Source organism: Pyrus communis, chromosome 16 (assembly GCF_963583255.1).
Source record: "Pyrus communis chromosome 16, drPyrComm1.1, whole genome shotgun sequence".
Lineage (NCBI taxonomy): Eukaryota > Viridiplantae > Streptophyta > Magnoliopsida > Rosales > Rosaceae > Pyrus > Pyrus communis.
This window is the reverse complement of record NC_084818.1, coordinates 6325550-6337114: the sequence shown is the minus strand read 5'-3', so window position 1 is coordinate 6337114 and position 11565 is coordinate 6325550. Positions and strand designations below refer to the sequence as shown.

The following is an 11565-nucleotide window of genomic DNA, read 5'->3' as shown; positions in this document are numbered from 1 at the left end:
GAGAAGATTCTCGGTTGTACTCAAAAATACGTATTCCTTTATGATCAAGTGATAAATATTATTGAAAGAGTCTGATTGATGTAACTATCGAAAAGAAGAATCACTCATTCCACTTTGAGGAGCCAAAGATTTTCCTTTCATGTTGAAATCAGATCCTCGAATTGCTTTAGTTAGGCCGATCTTTATCTTGTGAGTCTAAAGGACCACTTTCTATTAGGGATTCATGTTTATATTGACTAACCGTGGATATGACACCGAAACATTTGTGACTTTTTTAATGAGCTTTCACAAGATCCAATATCTTACAAAGATATGATTCATACAATGCATGCATGGATGTTGTGATTACAATGAAACAAAAAATGAATGTTAAGCTCAGTCGTTTACATTCAAAATGCGATCGTGAGCCATTAATACAAGTAATCTTGGCTATATCACCGAACTACGTACATTATGGGACCAAACTATGCATTGGGAAACTAAGCCTAACGTATCTTTGATATTGTATTATAAGATCAAACTATGCATCAGAGAACTAAACTTAATGTATCTTCGATTGTATGTAAGAATTTTCGGCTTACGATGAATCGATGAGGTAGTTGACATCGTTGACTTATACTTACTCTGTCCGAAGAAGCAAGACAGTCGCCCAGAGCCATTTCTCTCGTGAAATGCTGTCGTTGCTCATATTCTAAATGTGACCCCTATTTTTCGTGCCTATGGCCTGTCCTTTAATAATATTTATTTTTTCCATATAATATTTTAGATCAGAAATTTGATTAGGGGAGTTAGCTGAGCACAAGATTAATTAAAATTAAATATTAGCATGAGGTGAAGGATTACCAAACATACAGACTTTAATCAATATCTAATCACAATTATATATTTATAAAATTAAATCACAATATTTAACATATCTTTTGCACCCTTTGAAAAGTCAAAACTTTAAGCTAAGGCCGAAGGAAAAGTCAGACAATGACTCATTTTCTTGGTCTTTTTTTTCTACGTAAAAATTCATCCATTTCACATTAAATGTAACGGCCTCAACTACTATTTTTTTTCCTTTATTTGGCTCAAATTCTTCATCAATCGAATATTTGTTTCGAAAATGTTAAATTTTCTGTAATATATATATATATATATATATATATTTTTTTTTTTTTTTACTGTCATGGAAGAATCAAGTTACTTATTTTTAGAGACTCGAGGTAAAAAGGTAGAAGAATGCCTAAAAATATTTGGAAAGAGACCTTATAATAAGACATGAAGTATTTGCAGTTGCAGTTAGCGGAAGACTTGGAAAGAGACTTTATGAAAAGACATGGAGTACTTGCAGTTGCAGTTAGTGGAAGACTTGGCGCAAAATCGATCACAATCGTTCTAGAATTATACAAAGCACCCTATTTAGTGAGATAATGTTTCGTTGTTGTTCTTGACATTGTTTATAGTTTTTTTACAAAATAATCTGATATGGCTGAATATTTTGATTTATTAAATTTTACGACAGCTTAATATTTTAGACAAATCAAAACAAATATTTGACTGTCTATTTCTAATTTTTCTATTTTCTACCCACTTGTTCTGTCCGTACGAAATGGGGACTTTTATGATCGTTCATCATTTCCTCTTTAACTTGTACACCAATTAAATTCAAAGAATATTTTAGTTTTTATAGTCATTTTCATGCATTTTCTTTTATATAAAAAGGGTAGATTTACCGTTTAGTACTATGGTCTAGTAATCTTCATCTTCACTTGTAAGTAAAAGGTCTTAGGTTCGATTCCTGCAAAAAGTGAATTTGAACTACATTAGTACTAACTCATTGTAAGGCTAAACACACCCCTACCCCTTAGCGTAGATAATATCGTTTGCTCAAAAAAGAAAATGTAGATTTTGTTTTTAAAATTTTTTAAGAGTTTGGGTGCCATTAGAATGAGAGGTTTTTCAGTGTGCTCATAATACAGGTATATGTGCCATGATGTGCGCCATGTCATTATACAAGTAGAAAAACATTTGAAAAGAAATTTTTTTTTCCTCACTTGTATATGAAGACTTCGAACATATTGAAAAATTTCACAAAAGGAGCCTACCAACAATTAAGATACAATTTCTAGAATGAGAATTCTCTCTAAATCTTCTTTGTAAGGATTCCAGAAATCCTTCCGTTCATCGTAAATCATGCGATTAGTTTTTGTCAGGTACTATTTATATTCAATTTTAAATAAAAAAATTACAATAATTTCTGACCACACGATATACAATAAACGATTAGAAAATTCTCGAGATCGTTACAAAGACCAATTTCTATTCCAAAGGGGGGCCGCTGTGACGCATTGGCTGATCAGAGAAGCCACTAAAGCAGCGACAAGAAGTCGAGTATGAGATTAAATGTCAAGGCTCTGAAAAGGAAGACATTTGTTGTATTATTTATTACTCATTTATCGTGTTATGATGATTAATGAGCCGCAGCTACAAAACGGTTAGGAATTTCATTCCCTTCCTTTCTAGTCCCTCTCTAGTACTGAAGATTGTTATTGACACTCCAAATATTTTATTTTATATTCTAATTTTTTTATATTTGGAAAGAAAAATACACTTGTGAAGAGTGTAGAATGAGATTTTTGGAGTACCAATAACACTTATCCAAGTCTTTTCTTCCCCTTTTTTTTATTTAATCGGTTGCAATTAAGCGACAAATTTTTTATATAGAAAAAAAGACAAAAGTGTGAGAGAATGGGAGAAAAGGGAATGATAATAAGAGGAGAGAGAATCATATTCTAACATTTTAAGGCAAAAGTAACTACTCTTCGTACATAAAAAGCCATTCATATTTGTTCCCGAATTACAGTAAAACTAGAGAAGTTTTATGCACGCTTGCTATATGCGGATATTTAAGGAGAAACGATTCATTTCCTATAGAAACTAAATATTTTCTATCGGGAAATCTCGCACGGAATCGCTGTAAGTGTAAAATTTTTTTTTGTGAAGAATACGGATCTCACGTAAAAGCTGACAGCATGAATTACAATACATAATGAATAGTTCTACGTATTATTTAATATGCAAAGGTTGTTTATGATAAAATCTCACACATTTAAGGTGTTATAACTGATGTTTAAGGAAAATATCGAAGTATTTAGTAGTGAGCCGATGATCTATCTGTTAGAAATAACTCTCATGGCTAATCATTATCTTGAACATAATTAAACCAACGTTAAACCCGTAACTTGAGTGAGAGTTGGCTTTCGTTTCACCTTTTACAAGAATTACATGGAAGAGAAGTAAAACGCACAGCAGAGGCTGCAGCCTTGCAAACCTGTCACACGCACCCACTAGAGAGAGAGAGAGAGAGAGAGATGCAGACAGCACGTAATTTGGATAAGCCCCATTGAACACTCTTTTCTTTTTACCATTTTCCAATCCACCAACGTGCTGCGTGCAGATAAAGAAAACACCAAAAGAAACGCTCAAGTGGGGAATGGCAAGTCAAACCTCTCACACTTTTGTCCTTCCCAAAGGTCGAATAAAAGAACTTTCCCAGCAACCAAACACCCCCACATGTACCTCAAAAATCTTCTATATTCAAAGCACAGAGCTTTTCTTTGATCTCTTCAATTTTTTCCACTATTCAATTGCTGAGTTATTTCGTGCTCTTGACAGCTAGGTGTTTGTGAAAAAGCCTAGCCGAGAGAGAGAGAGAGCGTTCACACTGATTGGTGAGACCATCATCTTTGATTCACGGTCTTCTGCTTTTGCTTGCGCTTTGCAACTTGTTTGCAAACTTGGGTTTCTATTTTTTCCTCCTCTTCTGGCAGTTGGGTCTCGAAAGACGTGTTCTTGGGACGTTTTCTGGTGATGGGTTCTTGCTTAAGTTCTAGAATTAAAGCTGACAGCCCCCATCATAATGGTAATTAAGTTTCATCAAGTTTAACATTCATCATTTAGTTTCTTAACTCTGTTAATTAAAAGTTTGGAACCTTGATCAAAGTTGGTTGTGTTTGATTAATGCAACATGCAGTTTTGGAGTTTATAGCAGCTATAGCTTAGCTTGCTGTTTTTTTTTTTCTTTTTTTTTGGGAATTTTGTTCTGATGCTGTTCTGATCAGTCCTGCTTCTTGGTTTATGTGACTTTTACTGCTCCGGTTTAAGATATTGAAATTTCAAGGAGAAACTTGGAAATTTATTTGTAATTAATGATCTTCGTAATTTTCCATTTTTGTTCTGTTTAAATTTCCTCATATGGAAAAGCAAGACCTCTTGGAACCGAACCTCGAGTACCATGTTAGATTACCATGGTACTTCATAAGCTGTGGCATCATCCGAAGCTAACCATTTTGTTGTTGAAAGTCAATCGATGCCAAATTTGAGATTTAAGTTTTTGTACCATATACAGGAACAACTAACTTAGCCTTACTCTTTTATATTGTGATGTTATAGATTCTTGTTAGAACTTATATATGATGACTGAATGTTGAGCATTATATGGTATTTGAAATATGTAGGATTACATTCAAATAGCAAGGTGTCGTCCGTCTCAGTGACTTCAACTCCTCGGACAGAGGACGAGATCTTGCAATCCTGCAATTTGAAGAGCTTCGCCTTCAATGACCTGAAAACTGCCACCAGGAACTTCCGTCCTGATAGTATGGTGGGTGAAGGTGGTTTCGGCTCTGTTTATAAGGGGTGGGTAGATGAGAATTCATTAACAGCTGCCAAGCCCGGTACTGGCATGGTTATTGCTGTGAAAAGGCTTAACCAAGAAGGTCTCCAGGGTCACAAAGAATGGTTGGTGAGTATCACTTCTATGATCTATCCTTCTTTTGCTTACAGGCACTTTCCGAATATCTTTTTTATTTGTTTTTGGTGCAATCAAATATTTGAAAATCTAATATGCATTGACCATCAATTTCTCAGAGTCCCCCATAGAGGAATATATGTGTTTAGGTCGAAAGGCTAATATATTGAACCAATCTTAATGAATCCTCTTGCGTTATAGTTGTTACACGTAATATTTTCACAGAATAATTTATTGACTTTGTGGAGCCTCTTGAACTGTAGACGGAAATCAACTACCTTGGGCAGCTGCATCACGAAAATCTTGTAAGGTTGATTGGTTACTGCTTAGAGGATGACCACCGTCTTTTGGTGTATGAATTTATGCCTCGCGGAAGCTTGGATAACCATCTGTTTAGAAGTGAGTTATGAACTTCCCTCGCTCTTTAGCCTTTTGATCTATTAAAGTAAGACATTGTTAAGGATATCAAATATTTCAGTATGAACTATGTAAGTATAATTTAGTGACTTAAAATGTTATTGGTGGAACAGGGGCGTCTTACTTTCAACCACTTTCCTGGAACCTTCGTATGAAGATTGCTTTCGGAGCTGCTAAGGGCCTAGCATTTCTTCACAGTGACAAGGCAAAAGTGATCTATCGGGACTTCAAAACTGCTAATATCCTGCTCGATTCGGTAACTGAAACTTTTAATTGTTGAGTTTTATTGCTTCTAGAAGAATTCTGGTAAGACTTGCTCACACAATTTTAATTGAAAAACAACAGACCTACAATGCCAAACTTTCTGATTTTGGTCTAGCCAAGGATGGCCCAGCCGGTGATAAAAGCCATGTCTCAACAAGAGTCATGGGGACATATGGTTACGCGGCGCCTGAGTATATGTCCACAGGTACGTTTAGTTAACAGGATTGAGTTCACATACAAAAGCAACCTACCCTTAAAAATGGGGGATATTTGTTTACAGCTTCATCTACCTTTCACCAAAGTTGTAACCAAATATTTCTAGGTTCTAACCACAGCCAGGCTTCGATCAATTTTAGAAAGAAAAACAAAAGACTAATACCGTCATGGACTATGACATTATCCAGTCTTCGTATGTAGTACATTGGTGTCTGTTTCCCATTTACTTCATTTCTACTCAATACCTATGTTGCATCTGAAACCTTCTGCTACAGCCTACATATTATCCTGCCCTTCCTTGAAGATTTCCCTACTGCAGTACCCTAAGGAATGACCAGCTTTTGGTTTTGATTTTCCTGTTCATTTTTTTCACCTCCATATAGTTGCAGAAAGTTCCGCTGTACTTTTTGGATACGTGATTGACTTACTCCTGACTTCGCTGTGGTAGGTAAAAATCTGTTGAAACAATTTTTTTTCCTTTCACACTTCTGCTTAATAAGAGCTTTCGTCCTGATGTCTTCATCATCTTGATCAGTGCTGCAGCAACCATATGGCTGTATTTTCTTCTTAAATATGACAAGAATGCATGATTGCTCCCTGCTGATCCTTATTTCTTCTTTTTTTTTAGGTCATTTAACTGCGAGAAGTGACGTGTATAGCTTTGGGGTTGTTATGCTCGAACTATTGTCTGGCAGACGAGCTGTGGACAAGAACCGGCCATCAGGAGAGCACAATTTAGTTGAGTGGGCCAAACCTTACCTTGCAAGCAAACGCAAAGTTACTCAAATTTTTGACGGTCGTATTGAAGGCCAGTACTCTTTGGATGAAGCTCTCAGAGCTGTTAACCTTGCAATTCGATGCTTAGCTGTAGAACCCAAAGTTAGGCCAACCATGGATGACGTGGTAAAAGCGTTGGAGCAACTTCAGGAGCCCAGTGACTCGGAGGGCTCAGGTATCTCCCAAAATGAACATCACCCAAACCCTCATGCACATTCAAACCACGCTCCCAAACATCGCAGACACAGCATCAACGGAGTCAACAATGCAGCAACTCCTCATCGTCCCAGGGCATCCGCTTCCCCCACCCCAGCATGAGACATTCATAATCCATGCATGCTTTGTCATTAGTTTGATTGGTTCAAGGGAAAACTGGGATTCAGTCTGAAAGGAAAGGGAAGGAAAAGAAATAGGAAGAAGGAAGCGGATAGTGTGTATATTGAATACTGTATCTTGTAACGAGTATGTAACTGCAGACTGTTGAATAATGTACAATTTTGTTTTGTGAATGCCTTCCTGGTTACTTTTCTCTCAAGCATTTTTTGTTTCTGAGCCTGGAATATGAGGAACTAAGTAGACCACATCAAGCTGAGGTTTTGGCCACTCACACTCTTCACCTTGTCCAACCCAAACGAAGCACCAGAATGATGACAGACCTTCAACGCCTCTCGCGCGCATGGTCCTTATTTACGCCATGCCAGCGGCAAGCATGGATCTCTGTACACCACAACAGCTTCTACTCAAGCAGCTCCGTACGTAGAAATCCTTATTCAGTTGTATGCCCGTACCCGTAGCGGAATCTTTAAAACATCTAGAGCCGTATATTATACTGTTCTAGTTTTTAGAGTGTAGTTCTAAAAGATGCTAGTCGGGTGGCGGACTGAGGCCTAGCACATATTTAAGTAAATCTATTGTATTTCGTGTAAATAAGTGTGTTTATACCTACAATATATATAATTTCATCATAAACTAGAAAATAAAATGACATATATTATGAAGTATTAGAACATAATGAAACATTGATCTTGATCAGCAAACGTATAATGTGTGTTTAAATATCTATTTTCTATCTAAATGAATCAAAGTCACTGTCTGATGCCCTCGCAATCTAAGCATCTAGACGGATACCCCAACAAATTTAAGCACTCTTTCATAATTTCCGACACCCAAATGCATTAGTCGACGCATTTCACAATTTTGCACTCATATTTCCGTCTTTAAATTAGACCCAGCTGTACTTCAAATCATTAACTACAATTGTAAGGGGCACCCACAGAGGTGCACCCCTCCAAAAATAAGCGTATGCCACTTCAAGCTATGAACACACGGTATTCTTTAGTAAAAGGCGAAAGAATAGTTTGCTATGTGCTCAACGCATGGCTCCGTGAGTTTAACATTTGACACGCCGCTTTTTTTTATATTGCCTATTCTACCTCGTTCTTCACGCTCTCGTCGATGTGGGACTTACCTTCCGTTTAGGTAATTGCAGTTCAACAAAAACAGTCTGCACAAGAAAACTTGGCTCAACAAAAAGTTTAGCTCCAATTCTTTTTGTCGTCTGCCCGGTTACATTTAGCCTTCAAAAATCATCTCCCATTATTTCCCCTTGATTTGATAAACTAACTGATGCTCCATGATTAAATTAAACTTCCAGTCCCAAACCAAGTTTCATGAAGAACCAGTTTCTAGCAAACTCTCATTTTGTTTGTCTTCTGTTGGAGATAATTATATGAATGATAAGCAGCAGCCGATTCCGAAACGCGACCTAGGGTGGTTAAGATGGGGACACTATCGGTGTTGGACCAGTTAGACAGCGGGCATGCATCGCTTGTTGGAAATTTCAAAACTCATTCTGTTATTAGTTTTTTTTTTTTCGTGGGTTTGGTTTTGCATCGCTATTGTATTCAATGAAAACGTTGAAAAGTCTGTTATATATGCTGTCTATGATTGTGTAGAAATTTCCAATAAAAAAACATGGTTACAAAATGTGTCTGGTCAACTGTAATATGTAAACTTGGTAATCTTTGTTCTTGTTACTTGTTTCTCCTCCGCCTTGCAGTTGCATGACGACCTCTCTGCAGTCCCCTTTACTCGGTCCCTCGACTCCCTCCTCGATCATCGACCGTGAGTTTTCATTACATTCATCGGCCTTTGAATTCATTTTTACTTGTATATGCGTCATCATGTAAATTTATATGATCGTTTTAATTTTACAACTGCTCATCTTCGATTTAAATAACCTTAGTTGATTAACAAGGATAAGGCTGTGTAGGATAAACATTCATCCCCGTTGTTGGCTTGGGATTGCTCTCTTTTAGTTGATTAACAAATTTGCAATTCGATGAAAAGGCTGCATATCATCTGAGTTTGGAATACAGAACATGTTTTATGGAGTGCAGCAGTACTCAAATCAATTGAGTTCATATTTACCTATGAAGTTCTGAAAATTTTATTAAATGAATGTTATGGTCTGTTTGATGACCATTTTATTTTTTCGTTTTTAGTTTTCATTTTTGTGTTGGAGAGATGAGGAAAGTGAAAACAACTTAGAACAAAATACGAAACAGTTATCAAACACTGATCGTTAAGGGTAATAGTTTCATTTCAAGTTTCAGTTATTGAGGACAGTTTCATAGATATTGACCACCATGAGTGGCGGGATTCGCACAAGCGTGAAAGGGTACACTAAGGTGAAACGCGGGGATTTCGCTGTGGACACAACGCATGAGAATACTGGGAGGGATAATGCTAGCGAGACAACATTTATTAATAGCCATTCGAGTAATGCGCCCCAATTAACTGCAGCTGCTGATTGCATAGACAAGAAACCAGCTAATGAAGATTCACCTTCGAACCCACCTCGCGATGGTAGGTTTGCGACTTGCGATTCATTCACTCTTTAGCTGATTGCATAGATAAAAAATCGTGTGTTGTATATGATTGATGAATTTTAGTACACATTGAAAATGACTCTTTAGTTGTTAGTTACTAGTACACCATAGCCTACAAGTTACAAGTAATATATGGCATGCTAACATTTACATGTCCAGGATTGAATTCGAATGTGAGGGTTTCGTCTGTCTCGGTGCCTTCAACTCCACAGATAGAGGGTGAGATCTTGCAGCCCTTCAACTTGAAGAGCTTCTGCATTGATGAACTGAAAACAGCCACAAGGAACTTCCGTATTAATGCAACAGTCAATGGAGTTCGTATGCGACGTGTCTTTATGGGTAACCGCGGTTATCCGTCCATAATCAATGGGTATTTGCCCATCCCTAGTGAGGATCCTCTTGACCAAGTTCATTGGGCCGTTGAAATTTTATCCAACGGCTACAATTATTATAACTTTTAAAGGAGCCCCTTGTTTGTAACTGTTGGATAAAATTTCAACGGCCCGATGGGCTTGGTCAGGAGAATCCTCACCCTTTACTCAGAAGAGGATCTTGATCCGTATGTTTTGAGATGGGTATAATGTAAAAGAAACATTAACAAAATAAAATTAAATAAATAAAAAACTGAAAAAAAAAATTTGGAAGGGGAGGGATCGGTAGGAATATAGCGACTTTTTTCCATATCAGTCGCTATATTTGGAGCGATTATTTTTTCAAAGAATCGCTACCAAAGTACCGATCGTATCAAATTTTTTTTTTCTTTTTCCATTGAATAGCTATAGTAAAGTAAAATAGTAATCACAATGCAAAGTATCAACCTAACAACAAAAAGTGCTGACACATGGAGTCCTATTCATGGACCTAAATAAAAAAATAACTAAAAATTGGACTAATTTAATTGTTAGGCCATAAAATTGGGAAATGAATCATTTCCGGATCTCTTCCACTAAATCCACCCAATCACCTAATTCAGACCCTTGAAATTTAGTCCAACGGCTAAAATTATTATAACTTTTAAAGGGGCTCCCTGTTTGTAGCCGTTGGATCAAAATTTAAGGCCCTGGATCGATTGATTGAGTGGATTTGGTGGAAGGGATCCGGAGAGGATCTCTTTCCATAAAATTAGACATATTTCAAGCCAGTTTATTTACACATAATAGATTTGTAAGGAAGACTTAATTTAAACCATATATTAATGAAACTTTTTTTGTCAAATATAAGAGGGTGAAAAAACATTTTTGTCTTCTATCACAAAATAAAATTATGGACAATAAAGTAATTTGCACAAACTAAATTTTACAGTTGTTTTTAAAAGTATCATCTACATGTAATCCTAACAAATCACATACAAGAACTCTGGATTTTTACGGGTGTATTGTTTTTTGAAACTTCGAATTTCTATAACACTTATTTTCAAAATTTCAAGTTCGAGTTTAAGTACGAACTCTAGGTTCATGATACCTGCAAACAAACACAATATACGTATGTAGCGAACGGGAATAGCTTCGGGATCTATGTGTGAAAAGAATGAGTGACGACCCAAAATATGGTGTTGTCGTGGCTTGCAAGCCCAAAAGAGTGGTTGTTGGGTTTCTGGGCAACAAATGAGAAGTAAATGGGTTAACAGATTATATACCCAATTATTGGACTAAGAAGGAAAAAGTGAAAAACAAGGCCTAACCCATGTGCTTGTTATTTCATGTGAGCCATAAATAAAACAAGGCCCAAAAGAAAAAGAAAACAAGCGGGACAGTTTGATGCATATGTCTAATTGGGTTGCGGGTCGATTGCAGGCAGCCCAGGTCTGTAAGAAAGGTGATGCAAAATGGCTTTATTTTGGACCTTAGAGTTTTGGAGCAAGAACGACTTGGTGGTTGGGGCAGCGCGGCTTCATGTTGCGGCTCCCATGCGTGTAGGGTTTGAAAAATCCCATTTTTTTTTCTTCTCTTATTCATGCATATTCAATTCACCACAATTATAAGAACAATAAATTTAAGTTGAATCTATAATTTGAAAGAAAAAAAAAATGTAAAATTAGAGTTCATGCTTCATGGTGAATGTTTCATGTAATCATTGCTGAAAAAATATCGAAATTGAAACCATGTTTTATAGATTACTTGGATTGCTTGATGATTATTGTGAACGACTTTGTAGTAAATAAGCATTCAGTTCCTTAGCTCAGTGTCAGGAGCGTGTTTAATAATG

The 11565-nt window shown here is 36.6% G+C and overlaps 1 protein-coding gene and 1 non-coding gene across 2 annotated transcripts; one reads left to right on the top strand and one right to left on the bottom strand.

Moving 5' to 3' along the window:
* The first annotated feature begins 3443 nt into the window (after positions 1 to 3443).
* LOC137720566 (receptor-like cytoplasmic kinase 176) lies at positions 3444 to 7060 on the top strand. The gene is made up of 6 exons (XM_068459647.1): positions 3444 to 3907; positions 4503 to 4789; positions 5059 to 5194; positions 5326 to 5468; positions 5558 to 5681; positions 6321 to 7060. The coding sequence occupies exons 1-6, from the start codon at positions 3856 to 3858 to the stop codon at positions 6785 to 6787; spliced, it is 1209 nt and encodes a 402-aa protein (XP_068315748.1). The 5' UTR covers positions 3444 to 3855; the 3' UTR covers positions 6788 to 7060.
* A 674-nt stretch (positions 7061 to 7734) lies between these two features.
* On the bottom strand, positions 7735 to 7851 carry LOC137721588 (U5 spliceosomal RNA). The gene has a single exon (XR_011066663.1). It is a non-coding gene; the product is annotated as a U5 spliceosomal RNA (small nuclear RNA).
* Between the last annotated feature and the right edge of the window lie 3714 nt (positions 7852 to 11565).